The sequence below is a fragment of the Haliaeetus leucocephalus genome, unplaced genomic scaffold, assembly GCF_000737465.1.
Source record: "Haliaeetus leucocephalus isolate CR32 unplaced genomic scaffold, Haliaeetus_leucocephalus-4.0 Scaffold217, whole genome shotgun sequence".
NCBI classification, from domain to species: Eukaryota; Metazoa; Chordata; class Aves; order Accipitriformes; family Accipitridae; genus Haliaeetus; species Haliaeetus leucocephalus.
Genome location: NW_010972653.1, coordinates 6,015,877 through 6,039,306, shown reverse-complemented (window position 1 = coordinate 6,039,306; position 23,430 = coordinate 6,015,877). Strand labels below are relative to the sequence as shown.

Genomic DNA, 23,430 nt, shown 5'->3' with positions numbered 1-23,430 from the left:
AAGTTCATTGCTAACATCAGTACCGAAACATCTTTACTAGAGAATGGGAGCACTTTGGAGTTAAAAACCTTTATGAAACAAATAAAGGATCAATAAGAAATGCACGGGGGAGGGGAAGAAATTATGAAACCAAAACACCAATTACGAAGCATATGAGTTTATGTAGAATCCTGCCACACAATACTTTGACAGCAATTCAAAGTGACTGCATGAAGAAAATGGAATTGATACAGTTTTGTTGGGTTTTTTGTTTGTTGTTTCTTTTTAAAAAAAAAAGCAATGCATGTCAATTGAAGCACATAATCTGAACAGTTTTATTGTAGGAACACTCATTGTGCACACTCAAAGAATGAACAAAAACATGGAAGGTGGAAGCTGTACCATCAGAAGCCTGCAAGGACTAGAAATATGTCCTTTTTCATAATGTCATATCCTGTCTAGCCAGGACACTAATAGGAGTTAAATATTTTCAAAAACCCACCAACATGGGAAACTAAGAGGTAGAGGTTTAGGAAAAAACTCTTAAGAGATCTAGGGGAGAAAAGAAAAAAAAAAAGGCGGGGAAAAAAGCGCAGAGCCATGTATTATTACAAAAAGCTCCAAGAATTGGGGGAAACAGTAATACTAAAAGCAGTCTAAGAACAACAGAAAGCATATTATGATGTGGCAGCACACGAACTACTGTTCTAGAGCAGGACAAATTCCTCTGCATTACTACAAGTGTAGCTGGAACACTGTAATAATAACGATGACCATCAGTGAAAAAAACACAACAGGAGAACAGATCAGAGAATTTCAAGCAATTATAAAAAAATGCATAATTTAGATGAGAAGATTTGCATGCCATGGAAGAATACCAAGAAATTGGCTATTTTTTCTTAGGTCATTATTAAGGTGAAGCCATTAGCTCAAGTGGATTTAGTTATTAAGAAGTCCACATGTCAGGTTAACTGTGAAAAGTTATGCAGGATATTTTCATAAAATGAGTTCATTTAAGAGCAGACTTTTTAAAAGTATGCACTAAATTTGAGAAAGATACTTCTAGCACAAGATACTTACATTTAAGTTTAGCCCTTAAGTGATTACATGGAATTGTTACAAGTCAACAGTAAGTGGTTTATAAAATGTAATTTTATTTAATGTTACTTTGCTGTTACAGAGGGCATAACATTTTCACAAGGCTTTTTTGGGACTACAGTCAATGATTAGCAACACACAATAGTGGTCCAAACTCTCTAAATAACAATCACTGGACAAACTTGACACCTTCTCACATGTGCACAAACCTGCATGGAAAAGTACTAAATTTTATACTTGGACATGTGAACTTCAATTGGTTTTCCCATTCCAGTGTATTAAGAAATGACATGCACTTTAGTCTGCCAAAAAGCACTGCCTGTACTCCGGCAGTAACATGCTGCTTCTAATACATAGTAAAGTGAATACCAGAACTACAAAGGCAGGAGTGTAAGTGAACTTTTATTGGGAAGGGATATCAACTTAAACAGCAGCAACTGAAGATTAAGAGAAGCCCCTGTTTTCGAACACACAAGCTTCTGTATTACATGATACAGGAAGCAAGTCAATTTGTCATTTTCCAAACTAGAAATGCTCAACTTGATCTGGCCCAATACTTCCATATTCCTACTGAAAAGGATACACAGTAGCATGTGAAAGTCAATTATGGAAAGGAAACCCTGCAGAATAAGAAGGGAATGTGGAGAATTAAAAGCTATGTGGAACACTCTTTAGTTGCAATTAACTACATTTTCATATCTTACTGTAATACAAAACACAGTCAACTGGCAGGAACTGGTTCAGATTTCTTTTTAAATACCAGGTACACTTTAGTCCGCTACATAAGTGTTTGGAAGTTACTTATGTTTATATGAAATGAAGCTATTAATACTTTTCTACAGCAGTAACCGCACACCAGGAAGGCCAGGACAAACACAAATCAAGGAATGGAGTTTTCCCAAAGCTGCAGTGTGAAAAGACTATAAATTGATTTCCGTACACATGGATGGGTTTTCTTTGCTATAGGAAATCCAAGTGGAGCTATAAGGAATGGAGACGTGTAAAAAGGTTTCTTGAGAAGGAAAGGGAGAATGACACCCCACGTGCAGTTTAGTTTTCTGCACCTTCTGCAGCATCACATTCTTCTCCTGCACTGTCTGATGTCCATAACTAGAAAGAAAAGAAAAACAGTGTCAGCTTTCAGACGCAGAGCTTTACTTCCAAAGAGGGACAATTATTGACTGTATAGAAATGACAATGAATTAGACTTAAGGATGTCTACGAAGTACCAGTGCACAGAAGTATACTTGCTTGGAGAGAGGTAATTGGAAATCGTTCCCCATGCACAGGGCACAACTAGCTATGCACCTCAGGTATTAGAGGCAGAGCAGTGTTCTGAACAGATCCAGGCTTTTGTGCTTAATAGCAAGTTATGCCATTGATCCTAGATCATTCAACAAGTCTGAATGGTAGCTTCAAGAGCAACATCAATTTCAAAAGCAGCGGTCTGAATCCTGAAAGTGAAGATTGCCATTTTGGTTATTGAAGCTAAGCATTTTACAGTGCTAATAAAAAAGATTTTCCTACTGAAGTCGTATTGCAAAATAATAAATGTTGCTGTAATTTTAAATGCAGTGAAATGCAGAGAGGATATTCCCTAAAAAATTGCCTTAGTTACATATTTTAATAGAACCTAGTGGTTCCATTAGGCACTTTTCTTAAATGGTTAATCATTATAATACGTACTCAAACATCAACTGATTTTATTCTTAATACATTGAAATTCTGGATCTTTTAAATGAAAATCAGTAAAATGAATAAAGCAAGCTGCACTGGAAATACAACAGGAAAGACATTTTGTTTCTGAGGTAGTCATCAAAAAGCTTGATTAAGAATCCCTGACAGATCACAGACTACTATTTTTTGACTCCTTGTCCCATCTTGTATGTTGTTAGCTGAATGCACCTTCTCCCCCTCCACTGAAAAGGCCATCAAACAACGAAGAATGTGAGCTATCCAAGCTGTTATTCTAGATTACACAGCATGAAGTTGCTGACATCAACTTACACTATATTCAAACTAAATTATGAAAAGGTATAGTAGGGTAAACAGCCCAAATCAGTGCTATGTTTTTGTGCTAGAGCGAAAGGGTTTTGTTTCATCACAAATTCAGTCCTACTAAGCAAATACATGGTTACAGAACCAGATAGCACATAAAAAGGCAACTTACTGTTAGGTTGTCTCTAAGCAACTGCATGATGAGAGTACTGTCTTTGTATGAGTCTTCGTTCAGTGTATCAAGTTCTGCAATAGCCTCATCAAACGCCTGGAATAATTAAACTGTCTTTAGTCTTTCTATTAACTGATCATTAAACAACCAGAAGCTAAACCTATCAGTAATGGTAGCTTAAAAAAAAGTTACATTGGAAGTTAATGTCCTGAATTGCTTTGTTTGAAACAGAAGCATAATAAAGGCATAATAAAAACTTGCCATGTTGCTGAAAATTTAAGTCACATTGTAAATACAGCCCACTTGTGTCCCTTTAATCCCACTAACAATATGAGCTTGGAAACCAGATACATTAAATAGGATCATTTCCTGCATAAACTCTAGGAAATAATCATTCACGTTATTTTAAGCATAAACTCTCTTCTACTGTCCCTGCAGGCATACAGAAGAAAGAAGTAACTTACTGTCTTTGCCAGTGTGCAGGCAAGCTCAGGATTGTTGAGAATCTCATAATAAAATACAGAGAAGTTAAGAGCTAGACCCAAGCGAATTGGATGTGTTGGCTGCATCTCCTTCTTGCTGATATCAAATGCCTCCTGGTAAGCTCCCTGTGAGTTTTCTATTGTTTCTGTTAAAAGAATGAGAAACATTAAGGGTTTTTTGGGTCCTTTTTTTTTTTAAATAAGCTATGACTACCTAAAGTACTCCATTAGTAGGAGACTGAACAGTCCTCTATTTAAGCCCACTCTTAGCAAAACACTGCACTTTAATCAAGGCAACTATTTTAAACCCATTTTAAAGTACAGCTGCCCCACTGACAAAACACAGGGAGCTAATTAAGCTACTACAGAGCAAAGGTATTCAAAAGACAGATAAACACGCAAAAATTAGTAAATACAAACATCCAAGATGACTGTATTGCCTCAATGGCCTTTGATACTTCAGGTACAAAAAAAAAATATCTGTGCATTACTTTTTCTACAGAACTCCTGCTTCATTCCTTGCACAGAACAGACATGCTCCTGTGAGTTGGGTATGCAGAGTAAAGAAGGCTACTTACTGTCTGTACAGCCCTACTGCTTCTTGAGGAAGTTTGGAAGGCATGTACTGCATGTTCCTGAAAAACTGAAAGTCTGCCTCCAAAAATTGGGCGTAGATAGGTCAATATAAAAAAACACAAGGTCATGCCCAAAATAACTGGGAGAAATACCACAGAGAAAAGAGGTTACCAGACCAGAGTGAGTACTTTAAGAGTGTGACATATAGTCTATTCCAGATTCTCTTCCAGTAGACAACCAAAGGGCCAACAGCTACCCTAAACATGCCTGCAGAATGGAAGGAGACTGCATGAAAAGAAAGGCCATTGTCAGAGCTCAGAATAGAGCTCTCTGAGGGAGCTAACACCATAATTGCTCTAGAAAGGGCTGGGAAAAAAAGAGTTTGGTAAGTAAAATCTGTTAAGTATTCAAAAGAGTCACAACACAGACTTGGGTTTTTCAGTACTCACACTGTAATGAGTGCTAATGGACTATTCATTTGTTGAGAACAGGTGAAAAAAGGCAAGAAACCTAGCAAATGCAGGAAATAAGTTAGCTTATAAGTACATAAAATATATTTGAAACTGAGAAAATAAACAGATGTTTAGAGGTGGAACATCAGAAAAGCTTCAAGTAAAACTCCTAGAAGTTTGCAAGGAGCCAAGCACAAAATGTATGCATGGTGATACATATAAGCTGTAACTTCCCCGCAAAACACCAAGATCTGCTAATAAGTTTATCAATCAGTCCCTCTTTTACAGTAAACACCCATATCAGCACGCATATCACTTTAAATGCAGTCTTTTTAGCCAAGATAAACTGCTATTTCTCTGCTGAGTCAAGCCCACAGATTTGTAACTGTTGCTTGAGACAAAATATAAATCAGATTATCTTTGTGAAAACCAAAGACAAGTTGTCTCTGCTACACTTGGACCTGCTGTTGTCATTCGAATCAGGCAAAGGGTTAAGAATTTCTGAATGCAACTCATTAATGCAAAGTCTTTTACTCTATTTTGTGTATTTTCATCTTTCAACTTAAAGGCTCCTACAATACAAGGAGGCTAACAAAGCCTTTATTTAAATGACAAATCAGCTCTGTCCTCCTACTTTGCAATTCAATCGGTTTAAAATAGCCAACGCTGTCAGATGCCTACAATGCCCAACCCAAAGGGACAGTCACTTCAGCACTCTGCCCACTCCAACACACTCCTTTCTGTGTCACAGCATCATTGCAGGACTAATTTTAGTTTGTTATGTAGAAACGTATCACTAGCTTATGCCATACCAAGAGTTTTTAACATCACAACAGTATCTGGGCACCTTGCAAGACAGTTCTAACACTTAATTCAATACATCCTCTGAATAGAGAGTTAAAATCCTCCCCAGAAGAGCATCCTGAGTTACTTACAACCACCTATGCACATCTTCTAACTTCAAGGAATGTTCTACATTCTCAGGATGCCCAGTATCAAGTGACAGTACCAGCTGTGAAGTTTTCCAGGCCTTTTCTGCTGGATCCAAAATGGCAAACTAAAATTACAGGGACAGTATTATCCCCGTGAACATCAACCGTTTCAGAGCGCAGCTCACACTTTTTTGGATAGTTTACCGACCTAGTAATTTTGTTGCTTCTTTATAACCTTAGGTGACTACAATGAAGCCTGCTTCACACTGAAATGATTAAAACTTACAGATCAACAGAACTCCATCATGGAGTAAAAAATGTTGCAGAAACCTGTTTACTCTTCCTCACCAACTTTATTTTAGTAAATAAATACAAACAAACAACATTAAATATGTTAGCAGACCTTCACCTAACTTGTTCTCCAGAAGCTCTGAATAAGCATTATGGAACATCTATCCAGAAATTTAGGATAGATGGCAGGAATACCAGCTAAAATTCCCTAGCCTACTATGCTTAAGGTCTATTCAGAATTTTACTCTCTGCGTAAACACTGGAGATTTCCAACAGAAACGTAGTTGTTCCCACTCATCTAACTCACATGAATTCAGAGTAAGATACGGGCATGTGTACTTCATTTACTGTTCTCACCCATGGCCCAAACCTGAAGTTCATTAGCTATCAAAGACCCAAAGACCACAAGGTACTTACGTTTTCTGTCATCACCACAGGCAACTTCAGCAAGGTATCGGAAGTAGTCTCCCTTCATCTTCAGGTAGAACACCTTGCTCTCTGGATTAGTTGCATTAGCTATTAAATATTTGTCCAACAGCTCCTGAAACAACAAAAAAGACAACGACATATTACATACACTGTTGCAACTAAGTTCAATCTATTTTTCGTCTCTCCAGAAAGTCCGGATGGACTCAAATGTTTGCTACAAGGAAAAAAGGAGTTTTAAGGGCATTTTAGATAGAGGCACACTCATTTAAACAACCTGTGTAAAGGCACAAAGCTAGAGAGTACATTAAAATGACCAGTCATCATCTGATCATACTGCAGAAAAAGTAACAAGAAATGGTTTAGTGGCATATAGTTTCAGGACCGAGTTTACTTTCAGGATATGCACTTCTCATTTCAGAAATGTTGTTGCAAATGAGTAAGCTTTTACTGGAAAAATGAAACACTATGCAGAAAGTTTCAAAGCTATTTATAAATAAGAACTTATTCCCACTTCACAGGAAAAAAAAAAGTAAGAAAAACAACTCTGCTAATTTTTTTTATAAATTGCATTCATGAGACTTGTGATAAGGAATCTCCAGCCCACCTACCAGAGAGCACCAAGGATTCACACCCATCTATTCGGTAGCCAGCCTCCAGCACAGCGGGGAGGCATCCTTCATGTCTGCCCTGCTGCTGCCGGGAACGGGAAGAGCTATCTAGTGCTCTAGCACACCCTGAACTGCTGCTAAGGTTGCTCCCTTGGCTCACAGCTCTCCTATCTGATAGCCAGAGGGACAGGGAAAGGTTTACAAGCCTCCAGCAAGAGGAGATAAGTCTCTCTCCAAGGCTACAAGGCCTCCTAGCCCTTCCAAGGCAGGGGTGAAGGTGAAGGAGAGAAGAGGCACAGGATTTTTCCCCAGTGAAGGGGGTACTTCAGAGAACTGATGAGGAGGAAAACAGTTTCTGGCTCACCTCCTTGTCCCTGAGACCTGGCAATTTTACCCAACTCATTGCCACAACCAACCCATCTTCTCTGGAGTTGACAAAAGATGCAAATAAGCTCTAATAGACTCAGGGAAAATCCCACAATACTCAGAGCAACTTTACACTAAGAATTTAAGTGATAAAGATCTGCATCCAGTTACTTGGAAAATAAACAGGTCATAAAAGCAGCAGAAAGTTTCCACAAAGCTTGCAAACTGTGGTTAGTTAAGTAAGATTTTTGTTACAGGAACATATATCCAAATTCATGAAACAGCTACAAAGAAAATGTTTAAGGAACTGTACGCTTTCAAGGCAAAAACCAGGAGCATTTTAATTAGCAACTGTAGCACTATAATCAAAATGAGCTAATTTGAGACACAAACCTACTCCCTAGCATGCGACCATACCATTATTACTTCCTTTAATAATCAACAGTAGCAGAGCAATCCTGCTGAAAGCACATACTCATTCCAATTCCATTTGAGGTGTTGGCAATTATTTTAAATCAACACGTGTAGTAGGGTACTTCCAACTGGGTGAAAAAAACATCTTTGTGTCCACGCAGTGTGCTTACCACGGATGTAATATTGCATATAGCTCCACAGACAAGCTCCCTTCAGAGATCCCCCTACCAAGGCATTAAGAAACAGTAAAGAGTTGCAAGTGCTCTTATTACCACTCTAGAGAAAACAGCAGGAGGGTAAGATGATACTGAGCCTGACATACCCTTCCACTTACCAGATCAGAAACAGACATTTTTAAGGCTTTCTGTAAGGCTAGAAAACCACTGCCAAAGACTAGACACTGGCTAGTATGGCACAGGGATAAGTGGGGAATTTGTATAACAGTTTAACACAGTGAAGTATGCAAGGGCTCGAGCAAGCATGTTGAACGGTACACCTCACTGGTGTTATGGAAAAAGCAGCAAAACCTTAGGTATGTTTCAAAACAACAGTTAAGACATAGTAGGCAGATGGGTAATACAACCTCATATTAATACTGTTATTTTGCATGAGACATCCCCCGTATTAAAATGAGTTATTCCTACCCTACAGGTTTCTGCAATGAGAAAAACTTCACATTTTGGCTCAATGTTTTCTTGATGCTTTTCTCCTATGACAGATGTCAATACCAGCCATAAAAGCACAACACTACACAAACCAGTTTCAAAGTCTCAGAGACAACAATGCAGTAACCTCAAGTTTAACACAGAAGTTTGATTTTTACAAGAAACTGCCCAGAATGATGAAAGCTTACGTGTAATACACCTACTTTTAAAAAGGTTCCTTAAATCAGTCACGATCAAAGAGTAACTACCAGCCTTTAAAGATCATCCTAAGGTAGGGACTGCATTAAGCAGCAGAGATGTGATTTATCCATGTGCTCAGACTAGATCTGAAAAAACTATGCCATAGTCTAAGGAGCACTGACCAGACAACCAAGAAAGATATGTTGTATGGGATTTTAAACCAGATATTTGACATAACTTCATCTCTGATTTTTCTTTTAAATGCTGAAATAAAACTTCTCAAGATGTTACAACTACATCAACAAGGGAATTGTTTAGGTTTTGCCTTCCAAACCCTAAAGATTTATTGTAAACTTAGCACACAAAAAATATTACTGATCTTCTCACAAAAGTCTGTCTTTGGAAGGTAGCTCTAGCAGTAGAGTACCATGCATAACTGATGTGGCTTGGTTATAACTTAAAAATACTAACTAATCTAGTGTACACTAAATAATGTTTACAGGAGAGCTTTAGCGTATCTAATTTAAACTGAGCCTCAAACCTACATTCCTTAGAGCATTATGCCCACTTTTTTTTTTTTTTTTCAGATGGGGTAGGCCACACGCTTCTTCCAGGAGCACAGAAGGATTCTGCCATGGCCCCAGTCCTACCGCAAACGTGTAGTGCTGCAGCCTGTATGGCAGTGCATTCTGAAAGCGCTGCCTCCACTATGCAGGTTTGAAAAACAGTGGTTCTGTGCAGATTTCTGAGAAACTGAGAGAAAAAAGTGGATGCTGGGAGTGAACTGCAGTTTTTCAGACAGCAAAGAGCGGGTTACATACAGTGCTTTATTTCCTAGGCTGTCCTCAGTTGGAGGAGCTGAACTGCCTAGTCAGCAGCTCCCACTCCCAGTTCGTCTTGAGGGCCTCCTAATCCTTACCACAGTGCATGGTAAGGGAGAGATCTGTGCCTCTATCAGCTAGGGTGGAACATCCTCGTTCTGGACTTTATGTATCTGGTTTTGGTTTTTTAATAGTCTTAAATGGAACAAGATCTCATTTATGAATCATGTAGGATAGAACAGAATACAAACAGACGTTGAGTAAAGCTAATTATTTATCTATCCAGATGTTATCTTTCAAATCATTAATGTATTTGGTACACTTAGTGAGCCATTCATGTCAGGACATCATCATATTTTCTTGGAAGGCATCTTACCCTCCCTCTAACAGACAAAATGTTGGCAGGGCAGTGAGAGTAGACAGCACAATAAGCTATATTATTTACTTTACACTCTTGTGAGTCAGTAATAGCCAGGAAAACTCAATATTTCCTACATCTGTTCTCTATCTTTCCCCACTTGGGCTTTTCTACCTTTCCATCAGAGAGCAATCAGCCAGAAACCCTCATTTTAAACATCAGCTGATAGTAAAATGAATACAGGCAACCTGAGCAATGAAGCAGACCACAGCCAACCTCAAAATCTATTACGATAAATTTTACCTGAAGAGAGGCAGGCACTGCCACAGGTATGATTCTGTGATGAAGTCAGCCAATACAGTAGACTGCCATCCACGTTCACATACAGCAAACATGCCCATCACTTTTTTTTTTGTTAGAGAAAGTTATGTATCAAAATATAGTTGCCATCATCATTAAGAACTGCAACTGTTCTTATTACCTTCTAAACCAAGACCTGAACAACCAGCAGTTACATGCTCTACAATGTCACACATGCCTCACTCAGACGCTGCCATGAAAAGCCACATGATGTTTGAGCTCAAGGCCTGCCCTGTTGGTGAGGGACTCTCAGAACCACCACCAGTAAGAAGACACAGGAAACAAAACTCTATCCTCAAGCCAGACCCTTCATGTCCTGGTGTGGTTGCATTAGAATAGGTTTGCACTCGGACAGCTTGTGGTTGGTCTCTGCTACTTCCCCCACACCAATACATTATTCTCAAGTGGCGCGCTGGTCCTCCCGTAGCATGACAGGATTTCCCACCCCACTTCTCATTAGTGTTGCTCATCCATCTCAATTTATTTCTACCTTCACAGTGTGCTAACACTCTTGCCATCCTAATAGCACCATATTCTCATATTCTTTTCCCCTCCTACAGAAGGCAGGCTTATTTATTTATTAAAGAGATGCCAGCAACAAAGGGCTACCAGTCCCTGGAACAGATCTGCAGCTGCATGAAGGAGCCATGGGGAGCAGGCTAGGAGCCTGGCAACAATCCATTTCTTCCCCCTTTAAAGCTGAAATTTATTTCTTTTATTTTTCTCTCCATTGGCAGACTTATTCCTTTACATGCCGAGAGAAAGGTACATTTCAATTGCCTTTTTGGATCCTTCTCCGGTTCTTTCCCAGCTGAGTAACTGTCCTTTCTTAGTCTCTTTTCCCCTCTGCTTAAGCAGGAACAAGGGTTAAACATGCCCTTGTAGTATCAGACCACTGCAATTAACCTGAGCCAGAAACATTAAGCTTAATTCATCTGCTCTCATCACTTCCCCATTATTTCAGCTTTATGAAAAGCAAGCCCTAAAGGAATATGCCAGCCATATCTTTACTTGAAGTGCCTGATACAGACAAAGAAGCTCCCTGAAGACACAGCTCCTTCATAATTATTTGTTGTATGTGCATCCAGCCAGCCTCTCCTTACATACACCATGCACGCTTCCCCTGGAATTCATGCACCAGTCCCACTCCACATGCTTTCTGTTACCTGTTTTCAAGACAGCCCCTTCTTTTAAAAGCTGACATCCAAACAGAAAATCCCACCAACCTCCCCCATCTAAGCCTGTTTTAAAAGGCAGGCCTGATTGAGTCATCAAGTTCAACCACAGTGTACACTAAATACTTTTAATACAATTTAACTGTGTGGTAGGTTCAAGTGGCAGAAAAATACCACCACTATCTGATCTGTGCTGTTCTGTCTTCCCACATATTTAGCTATAAAGAATCTTGACAGCAAAGATGAATTAAAAAAATAATCTTGAATACCAAATTGACCTTTGAGAGTCATTTAGACTTGGACTTCAATAAGAAAAGCAAATACATAAGTCTCTACGTATATTCCAATACCATTAGCTAATAGATACATTGTTCACACTTACCCATTAAATACCACAGGATGAACATGAACCAGGTCAGCTCCAGAGATTGTCTACTGATCACAAGTCGTTTAAGGTCAATTTTCAAAGCAAACTAAAGATATCAAGTACCTAGGTACCGACAGAAGTTCGCAATGTGGTAAACTGAAGTAACTCAAAATATTTGCAATGCCACCATCACTCAGATGTCAACACCCATGACATGTTTGGGTCACATCACCAGCACCAAGTTATTTAATGTTATGCTATTAAAAGACTGATCTACATTTCCATTTGCACTTCTCACCAACTTAGTACAGTATATTGTTACTTTTGCTCCACCATAAGGAAAAAAAAGTCAATGTAAAAGCAACCATCATATGCAGCAACGCTCTCCAAAAGTTTGCCCCCATACATATAAACTGATTAAGTTGCTGCATTTTAGCAAGGAGGAAGGAGTGTGCCGATGTCCAAAATTGCTGGCATAGAATTTTGTGACTAAAGTCTATGTAAAGTTTGATTTTCAAGTCAGACTCTTTCAGCAATATTCTTGAGTCTAAGGCCCATATATCTTACTTCAAGTTGTTTAAAACACCTTATTCCAACACCATCTTCATCTTTTGGCCATATGATTTTAAATGCTATTCTTTAAAAGCAAACATCAGAACAGTTTGTGCAAGTAATTTGTACTTGCAGGTTTTAGTAATTTAAGACAAAGTCCTCTGCTGGGCTTTAACTCATGACACAAAAAACACCTAGAGAAAAAAATATCCAGTGATATTACTCTTTTTTGATACAAGAACAAACTAATCAATATCAATGCATATAATATAAAAATTTTTTACATTCCTCCTCACCCCATGATGGAAAAAGTTCAATGAGGTGAAGAAAAAAACAAAACAAAACACACCAGCTTGAACTTCAAATCAACTGCTCAGAAGTTCTCTACTGTCCAAGTGCTTGTCAGACCTGCCAGCAGACAGTACTGATTTTCACAGGTCTTACAGAGACTAGATTGAGTTTTATGGCTGTTTCCCAGGTGTTCCTTCCCTTCCTGAGTTTACACTGAATGTTCCCCATTTTGAGCTTTAAAGTACTTTTGGGTTGGTTTTTTTTTTAAGGAGTATCAAAGCTAGCCACCAGAACACGTGTTACATGGGTGACAGCAAGTAACTCTGATTACTTAACGTTGTACTTGCCTATAACAGTGCACACTTATTGGCCAAACCCCACAGAACCAAATGGTCACAGGCAAGTGAATAAACTGTTTCAAAATAAAACTATTTTGAGACAAGGTTCCTTAAAAATAATGCACATGCAGAGTGCATGTCAACACCAGTTTTTTTAGCAAGTTAACTCACCACCCTGAACATGGATTCTATGTCACAGTCCCATCTAGAAGATGAACAGCTTGCATCCAACAGGCACACCACACGAAGTGTGTGACACTACATAAATTCAGCTGGGGCTGCAGCACGCAAAATACTTGGTGAAATTCTTCAGTCTTAAGTATTTCTGAAGGTCCATCCAGCTCCAATGAGAAAAACCACCTACAAGCACAGCATACAGGGTTTCCACCCTAGCTGCAGTCAAGAAGTACAGCTAAGAAGTTGGTGAGGCAGCTCAGACCAATATATTCCCTTAATATAACTGTTGAATATGAACTTAAATACATCAAATGTTCCAAAGTGTTTGACAGCACAAACGATTGGCATAGGCTCAGACCTTTCAATAATGCTTCTACTCACAAATGACTGCCTATTTTAATCATCTAGTAAACTGGTATTAAGACTTCTTGACTACTTCAAGTATAATCAGTCATTCCAAAGTCCACAGTATGACTCACTGCAACCTAGGTGTGTTTTAACATTCAGCCCTTGTTTTCTTGACAGGAAAGGGAGAGTCCCCTGCTGCAACAGTAAGATCACTTTACTTTCAAAAGTGTAATTCAGCAGAAGCAAGTTCTTCATCCTTCTGGATTCAGGCTCTATGCATCAACTCCTTTTGTGAGAACATTAAATAGTTTTCATACAGACCTCTTAAGACCATTAGTATTTCAGTTTATATATTGAGGAAAATACGTGTATGCCTTTCCAGTAATGGCATGGCCTTAAGATGACCTGACAAAGCACTGTCAAAAGCAAAGACAAATGTACCTGGCACGGAAACAGAGAGTGTGACCTAATTTGTCTTTTCCATTTGATTGAGTCTTTGTCTACATAGTTTTAAAAACTGGCAGTCAATATTTAGGACTGGCCCTGAACGAAGTATCTGGAATCCCACTTAACAAATGCATTGGAAGCCTCAGCTGCAGTATATCTGCCCACACTATTCCCACCTGGGGTTGAAATTAATTTCATCTAACATTTACATTCACTGCTTACATTTCTCCTAAAACAAGAAATTAGAAAGTTCTGTGGTCCCCAAAGAACTATGTAAGCCAGGAACTAGAAGTGTGTGGAAATGCAAGTTCTCCTTTCTATAGATTTTCATCAGACAAAACCAACAATCCAGTGAAAGTCAAAGAATTACTCAAGTTTTTATGGAAGAGCCTAAAGTTTTCCAGTTTCCCCCTGCCAAATGTAGAAATGAGTCTCAAAAAAAAAAACAAACCCAAAGTCATACCCCTTTTCAATAATTGTAAATTTTTGCTGAAGCAATGGCCATACAACACAGCCAAAAGCTTTCAGGAAAATTTTCTTGGTATCAGACAGATTTATCTCAAATTAATGCTAACATTCTTCCACGATTGCATTTTTCATATTGCTAATTCCTCAAAATACTTCAAGTGTTATTTTCCTCTTGGTAAACATGCATTACTGTCATCAAGTTCTTCCCTTCAGAACCCTGACTACCTAAAAGTTTCTTCCAGCATCCTCCATTTGGGATCTTCCATAATGTGATAGAAAAAGTCTAAATCTGCATTTAAAAATATTTCTGTGCTCTGCAGCTACAGAAGCCCATAAGGTATGATTAAATGATTGACTTAGATATATCTAGACCAACTATACTCAGAATGAACAACAGCATACAGGAGTTACATGGGTTTAAGGTATGTTGCCCTTGTGCAAGTACCTGAGCCTTTTATGACAATAAATAAACCCTGGAGGGCCTAAAAGCTTTACTTGCTTCAGTTCTGCTCTCTGTTTCGGAGCCCTAGATCAGGGGTTTGTGATCACTGAAATCCAGAAAGATAAAGAAACAGATGCACTTTCTTCTCATTGCTTAGTGCAGCTGGAAGAGCCTTTTGCATTGTCCAGCTTCACCTTGAAGGAAACCCAGCAATGTATTATTTCATTCAGTGTATTAGAAGCGTGCCAGTAATTGGTTACTCCCCAAGTGAGAAAACCTACAACAATGAAGTCTAACCTTTAAGTCACAAAATCTAGAAGCCAACATTTCAGATAACCTTGCTATAACAATTTCTAATAGCAAGCGAACCTTGACTTTATTGTTAAGACCCTGCTACCTACCTCCATTTAAAACAATTTCTGCTTACAAGAATTTTGCAAAATGTATTCAACTTCAGAACAGAACTTCCTGAAGAAATTTTATCCAGAAAATATCAGACTGACAGTCTCATAAGAGTGTATGTAGTGTATTTAGAATATGTATTATCAGAGCAAATGGAAAGTTCTCCATTTCCAGAGCCTAACATGACTCCTGTATCCAGCTGCTTCAGTGGATGGATCGTACAAATTAAGGGACAGAATAAAGATTGCTAGAGCAAGGAATAAACCTTTATCAATGTTAGAAACTGGTAAATCAAACCCTTGATTATTTTAAGAAATTAAGAGAAAGGCACAAGCAAAATCACAGCTAATTTAGGACTTTCTAGTTCATAGGTCTTTACATCTGATGTTTTGGTGGGTGCATAGAACCACAGGATGTGAAACCTGGCACTTAAATTATTTTTACTGCCTCCTATGTCTAAGTGCCCAGTTCATGTGGACTGTTATTCAGATGTACAGAGTGAATTAGCAAATTACAAGCTTACAAGTCAGCTGTATGCTCAGCTGGAGCATTCTGATGTTGGTTCCAGCATCCTGGGAAGCAGAAAGGATGAGGAGGAACCTGTAAACGTCAGGCCAGTGAACTTAGTAGAGGTATATGGATTAAGTGCCACAAATGCGGTGTTCAAGAACAGTCTTACTTACCTTACCTAGTTAGTCTGTGATAAAATTAGCTTCAAGTTTATGGTCAAGTACAAAAGCACTTAAACACAAACAGCAAGTAACATCTAGAGGCACTAGGCCCATCATTCTCTACAACCAAGAGCATAAAACTAAAAAAGGGTTAAGATCTACACAAATAAGAAAACACTTATTAATCAAGCATACATCTTCACCTACCAAACTTACAAAGAAAGCATAACCATGTATTGTTACCGGCGCCCTCCTCCCGCCCCCATTTTCCTCACTACCTTCCTCTGCAGATATCCCCCATTACTGGAAACAGAATACCAAGCTTCTGGGCCCATACAGAAATCTACTGCTTTAATAATGTGCTGAAAAACCCCAATTTATGCCATCATAAAGAAATCAACTGCTGATAACCTTCAAGCTTGACTGTGTTCCTTCCTCATCAAGTTCTATCTTTCTGATATAGAGCCTTCTATGTTTTACTTCAAAAAGGCATCCATCATGTTAGTATCTAAGGTAGTAGAAACGCCTGCAAGACAACTGTCTAGCAGGTGAGCATGACAGTGATTTACAAAAATCTGTTAAAAGCTTCACTGCATTAGCAGAAAATTAGAATTTGTGTCTTTTTTGTCCAGTCCTACTTAGTGAGCACATCCTACTTTCTCAAGGCCACCAAACCAGTAAATGTCCTCCAGGAAATTTAATAATTCTAACTGTACAAGTGGACTGAGGTATTGTATAGACAAAGCTTTAAAAGCCTTGACTACAACCAGGTTAGTTAATCTATAGCTTAACCTCATTAAAAAATGGATTTGACACTGGAGATAGATGGGGCTTTGGCTGCCCCATTCTCAACAGCTAGTCACCTGCATCAGTATTATGATTTCTTATTTTCAATTACTCCACATCCTGCTTCTTACAGGATGTTAACATTCAGGACAAGCCTTTCAAAGCTGTTAGGAGCTATGACTTTAGAGAAGTGCAATTCTCTCATAGTCATTTCTTAAACTTTTAAGAACAGACAAGCCATTGATCTTCAGCTTTTTTTACTTTCAACAGACATAAGTTAACCCTATTCTCAGCTTTATCTCAAGATGGAGATATCCATGCAAATCAAATCAGTGACCTAAACTCACCCCAGTAGCTTCTGAAAAAGGAAATGACACTGCACATGCAAATAACATAATGGCGCAAGTTTTCAGAACCTCAGGCAGAATACCTTGCTACCATTTATCCTGTATCCTTCACTAGCCTGCTTGTATGTTTTAGAAATTCAGTATGCAGTTGCAGGGGTAAGGGGCGGAAAGCAATGACTGCATGGGATGGAGGCCTCAGCTACCATCAGAATTCCTTGAACTTTGTTGGGTTTTCAGCCACTTCAAGAACCTCAGTGCATTCTACGCTTTGTTTCTGCAAGTGTCAGTCCTTTCTTAGAAACGAATTTAGTTTTCCTTGCACAAAAGTGTAGTACTCCAGCAGCAGATTCTAATGAAGGGCAAAAACTGAGTAAAAGAAGGTACAACTATAAGTAAGGCAAGTCTGGATCATGAATTTAAGTTTCAAGCATATTAAACTAGAAAAGATTAAGTTCCACAATTCTTACCACAAATGTGTTGACATTTGCTGGAAGTTATGCTAAGAACACAAAGGAGAATCAACGCTCTCCCCATATATTACCTTTCATCAAAAAGATGACCGTTATTCCAAATGAAAACATTCAGTTAACATTCACTCCACAATTCTGGATTTGCCAAGAAGTAACGTTCCCAACCTAAGGTCTGGCTTTGAGTCATGAAGTAGCTAGTCCTTTCAGTCAGTTACTTAAAAAGGATGAGTCAATCACATTTGCTTTAATTTACAAAAGGCAAAAAAGTAATACTTGAAGCACTGTCCCAACCACTATCGGGACAACTAATTCAAGTCCAAAAGTAGTATTAACTTGGGTGGTTAGTTAGCCTGACCTCCAGAATAAAACTGCATCCTGCATAGTTCCCAGTGTCAAAAGACTGTAATATTCTTTTACTCAGATGCCAGAGTTTTACTGTTACAACACTATGTATTTCTGTATAAACTCTGGCTGTTCACTGAAAATAGGAAAGCAGAGAAAAAGGAGTCACAAGACATGAAACCCTAGCATATTGTTCATATCAGCATCAAGCTGGTACCTACTGAATCTGCAAAATTTCTGCACGTGTAAAAAAAAAATATCTAAATTTCACTTTTCTGTAGGCCAAAGGTAACAGTAGGAAAAAAACAGGGCTATGGTCAAAGCTTATTCATCATCTCACATCAGATATTTTAGCTGACATGAGGAATCTATTTGCTGCTGCAAGAAAATGCCAACTTCATTTTCAATGAAGCTATGAACTTGTCCTGTTGAAAAACGCCACTTTGAACATTACCTTCTAGCATGGGGATTTTTGTTTTAAGTGATTAATTTTAGAACTAGATCAACAAAATGGATAAAAATCAGAAGTGGATATAGACTTTTACCCTTGTTTTTATTAGCATTTATTGTTTCTTAATCACACAAAGCAGAAGTAGTAACAACATTGCAACCTTGGTGGGGGGTGAGAAGGAAGGAAGGAAGGAAAGGGGAGCTGGCAAGAGCAACACACTAATACATGCCTTCAACAATTAACACTGCAATCTCACAGAAGATCAAACATTTACAAGCATCCTCTCAACCTTAAGAAGTAAAAACTCAAATAAGATACACCTACAGCTCAAGACTATTTCATTGCAGGCACTGTCGCAGGGTACAGAAAAGAATCAACAGCACAAGTAATGTTACTGTTGGTCCATTTTTAAAAGTTCATGATGCCCTTGCTCATTTCTAGAGCAACTGGCCAACATGGGCCTGACACAGTGCAATGTACAACTGCTTACAGAGGACATGGTAAAAACACATGTTTGGGAACAACTGAAAAGCGTCATATATGTAACTTTTCTATGCAAAAAACTTAAAAGCATATTAAAATAAAACTTTTAAGTTTCAGCTAGAGACATTAGGAGTAAGTAACCATCAAGACACAGTTGTTTCCAAGCCCTAATAATTTTAGCCATTGCGTCTTCATAGAGTTTTAAACTATGGGCAAGTAGTTGGGATTGAGGATCTCAGAAAACCCAGCAGTTTGATCCGCTCCCCCAGAGACGTTCCAATTCAAAAGTTACATTTTTTGAAAATATGATGTCACTAAACTGCAGGGTCTATATACAATAAAGCATTAGTCTTATATCGTACATTCGATCTTCAAAGTTTCACATGTTATTTCACTAATCACATGAAAGTTACTGCTGCACCCAACCCTTCTACATTATCTAGTATCCCCACCTTGAAATCATTCAGAGAATATGAAGAAACATGAACTTTGCACTCACAGAGTATATGAAACAACATAGTTCAACTTTACATTGAAAAAAGTTAAGTTGCAAACCTGTTTCTTTATTCAAGGACAAGACAGTTGACTAATAAGGGATGATTCAACATTAATTCTCTACATTACCAAAGAATTAGTCAATCAGTACAGAGACTTCAATAAAACCTCCTACCGTACCTTTCAAATAAAACATTTGTGCAAGTTGTTTGACAAAGTCATACCATTTCTTCATTAAAGAGCCACTCTCACCTGCAAGACCAGTCACAAAATTAACAGTTAAAAAGGGTTCAAATCACATCTACTCCTACTTGCAAGACAGGCAGTTAAAGAAATGTCTTCACTGCTTGGCATGAGATGGAATATCTTACTGTGACCACAGATGGTGGTTGTACATTAATTAAATAATTAGTAAAAGGTTTCTTTTTATTTATGTATCTATATGTATATCTCAACATGATTTTGGATGTTTGTATTGTAGTGGTGATTAAATTTAAGCTTCTTATCAAACCATGCCCTGAAACAATGCCTTACCTAATTAGCTTGAAGCATTCTTTAGAGGAAAAGAAGTTATTGCAGATTCAGCATTGTTGCCTTTTTAATCAAAAATTAGCAGTATTTTGTAATGCTAGCACAAGTATTTCTAAATGAAGGTTTCTACAACAGTTCTACTTCATTTTGAAAAGGTATGCCATGCCAGTAACAAAAAAACAAAAAAAGCCTTTTGAAAAAAAACTGTTAGTAGTATGACTAAGAGCAGTCACACTCCACCCAATACATCCACCCTTGTTAAATCCAAATACTCCAGATGACAAGCAACCTTTCCATACTACTTGCCAGCAGTTGTTTCAGCTTAGCTGCCTTCCTACTTCCTAGAATTAAAAAAGCACCTCTGAGATTCAACTTAAGAGATCTAAAAAAGCTACAAGCAGTTACTATAGTAAAGAAGAAATTATCATTCAAAGAAGGAGGAGTTAAAACTACTTTGTGGCTCAGCTTTAGGAAACCGGTCCTTTGTAGTGCCTGCACATTGTGAGTTCCAACCTCCTGGATGCTGACTCATGGATCAAAGGAGCGGTAGATAGAAGAGGAAAGGCAGAGAAGCAGAACAGAACGTAACTGCACATGGCCCTCAAAGAAGGACTAAAAATCAGAAGGCTTCCAGTAGATAGCTGACATCTCCTTCTACCAAAGGAAGGCACATCTTTGCCAGCAGGGCAGAACACAGGTTTTGGTCTTCACTACTTCCTGCTGCCTTCCAGGTGAGAAGGGAAGAGAAGAGTTGCCAACCAGGCCATTGCTGAGAACAAAGAAAGACGAGAATGCAGGGAAAAATTCAGCTAGCACAGGAAGGGCTTGCCTTCCCTACATCAGCTTTGCGTTAGCATGGCTACCAGACTACCTGCTGTCTGCCATTTGATGTGACTGAAATAATTTCAGCATAGACACTGCGTGAAATAGCTCACTACCTTTACTATTCAGAGATGTTCAATCTCCCTAAGGAAACACGAGCTCCTTGTCACGATGGCACAGCAACCAGTATGAGATTTTATGCATAACCTTCTCTTAGGAACTAGATTTGGTAGAAGGACAGAGGGAGATTAAGAAGTCTGAAGAGTGAGCTTTATGTTGAGGTCCCAAGAAGTTAGTTCTGAAGTGGGGCACTGAGTAAAGGAGATCGAGAGAAGTGACAACAGCATGAATGCTGGCACCTCATCACACAGGTTCTAGCGAAACTCTTGTCACAGGAAATAGGAATCAGTGCCCTACACAAGTCACATCATTTTCACAAAAGTGAAAGTTCTACAGCTTAATGATGCCTGTAACTGTAGAAATAGCTGCTTTGGAAGACCATGACCTCTTAAATGTGTTAAGGAATTAACTCAACTGATTCATTACGCTAATAAATTTCTGAATTATTTTCAAGCAAAGGTAACTCGTATTGACTGATTTAGAAAACAAAAAAACCCTAGGTGGCAGCATGCAAGGAAGCATGAAGTACTCCCTTGTACGTGAACCAGAACGCTTAAGAAAATTCAGTTACTTCCAAACCTGTCTGCTTTAAATTCAGGTCTCCTAAACCAATCTAGGATACATTTACCTCAAAATCGTTTATTTCCTTATCGACTTGCTTCTTCCTGTTCTCATGTTAGCAAAACTAGACAACAACAACAACAAAAAGTAATTAAGAGGAGCAGATAAACCTCTGAAGATTATCTGCCACACAATTACTATTGCATTACACACATGAAGCTTCCTGCAGCCACAACTCCCTGGTCACACAGAATAAGGTCCAGCAGCCTCCACACTGCTGATGCACGTCTCTTCAGCTCCCACTACAGTACAGTACAGTTTCACTATCGATAGCATCTGGAATTCCGCTGCTTGTACCAAAATGTATTCCTAGGCTTTGATGCATGCCTGGGGTGTCATGCCAGTCTTCACACCTTAGTTTTACATTATTCCATAATTACTGCAAATTCATCTTAAAGATTCCCCTGAGAAGACAGCTTGACTCTGACAAGGCCAATTTCTATACATCTTTATTTCCCATCTTCAATACAGATGTCTTACTTCATAAAATCATATTTTATATTTAAAAAATCCTCAAAACGTCCCTTAAAGACCCCTTGAGGGTATTTTTCTTCACAAGGAATAAATGAAATGCACACCCAAGCACTTCAAATGCTTTTAACAGGTTATTAGCTCTGATCTGAAGATATAAAGGGGTTTTCTCCTTGTTACAGCTTATCTTATGAATAGATAAGCTTACTATCCACAGCACAAACAGGCACAAGGCTAAATTCTCTGCATTTCTGCAATTACGTAGCACAATGCTGCCTATGGATCACTCCATCCTAAAACGTACTCCAAATACACACTCAAAATTGATCGTGTACCTCAAATACCTCTACACATACGGGACCTGTAGCACAGTGCAGATGATCTTCCTCCTCACAGTAACCCACGTAACGGTTGTAGAAGTTACTGCACTGACTTCACCTACCCCAGCATAATACTTTACATGATATTCCCCAGTCAAGTTCCTAGTCTTATCCCCCAGTGCAGCAGCACACATGACTACTGTCTTTCTTTTAAAAAGAATGGAAGAAAAAGGAAAGCTCACACTCACCAGCACAGTGGTGCAGATGGACCTGAGCTCAGATTCCACCTTCTCCCGATAGTCCTTGATAAGCTGCATCTTCTTGTCACTGGTGTCTGTCTTCTGCTCAATGCTAGAGATGACCCTCCAGGCAGAGCGCCGCCCCCCCACTACGTTCTTGTAGGCCACTGAGAGCAGGTTGCGCTCCTCGTTGGACAGCTCGGCACCTTGCTCAGTTACTGCCTTCATGCAGGTGGCCATATCATCATAGCGCTCAGCTTGCTCAGCCAGCTTGGCTTTCTGGATCAACTCGGTCTTATCCATGGTGGCTGGCAGCGGGGCAAGAGCAGTATAGTAGCAAAAGCAGGAGAAGCTGGGGATGTCACACTAGCAATGTGAGAACGCACCTCAATACCTGCTGGAAAGAAGACAGTAATCATGACGCTAGGATAAAACACCACAGAACACAATCTTATGCCACCCCTCACAACCTACCAAAACCCAAGGGTCACAGTGAGCCTTGCCTCCCCTTTCCCATCTCCAGGTGCTTCTTGTGGAGAGACAGACTGCAGCATCCTGCCCTTCCACGCAGGGCTAAGGGGAGAGGCACTTGTCTCAAGGGTCCACCCCTAGGGAAACCGCGACCTAGAAACCCAACTGGGGAAGGCATACTCAGCGCTAGCCAAGGGACAGCAGCCTTAAGACCAAGCACTGGAAATAACTGGTTTTCCACCAGAGGGGACTTTTTGTCCTCACCCCGCTTTTTCCTCCTTGCCTTACGTGAACATACTAAAATGCTGTCAAACACGGACCTGGAGAAGGACACCTAGCCACCACCAAGCCCGGGGGGGCTGGCCGCAAAGCCCTTCCTTCCCCCCGTGTGCCACAAGCCCTGCAGGTGAGAGCCGAAGAAAGGCGGGTGCCAAAGCTGCGACAAGCGGGGAAAAAAAAAAAAAAAAAAAGCGGGACGAGCTCGTTCCTGGGGAGGCAAGGAAGGGGTTAAAACCCAACAGGCTGGCAGAGCGGGCCCGGGACCCGCCTCCCTCGAGCACCCGCGCTCCGCGGGGCCGGCGAGGCCAGGGGACCTCGCAGCG

The 23,430-nt window shown here is 39.4% G+C and overlaps 1 protein-coding gene across 1 annotated transcript; it reads right to left on the bottom strand.

Annotated features, from left to right (window-relative positions):
• Window positions 1–1,113: 1,113 nt before the first annotated feature.
• YWHAQ (tyrosine 3-monooxygenase/tryptophan 5-monooxygenase activation protein, theta) lies at window positions 1,114–22,751 on the bottom strand. Its single transcript, XM_010566684.1, has 5 exons — window positions 22,367–22,751; window positions 6,398–6,521; window positions 3,712–3,875; window positions 3,248–3,343; window positions 1,114–2,187 (listed from the first exon to the last, which is right to left on the bottom strand). The coding sequence occupies exons 1-5, from the start codon at window positions 22,658–22,660 to the stop codon at window positions 2,128–2,130; spliced, it is 738 nt and encodes a 245-aa protein (XP_010564986.1). The 5' UTR covers window positions 22,661–22,751; the 3' UTR covers window positions 1,114–2,127.
• Between the last annotated feature and the right edge of the window lie 679 nt (window positions 22,752–23,430).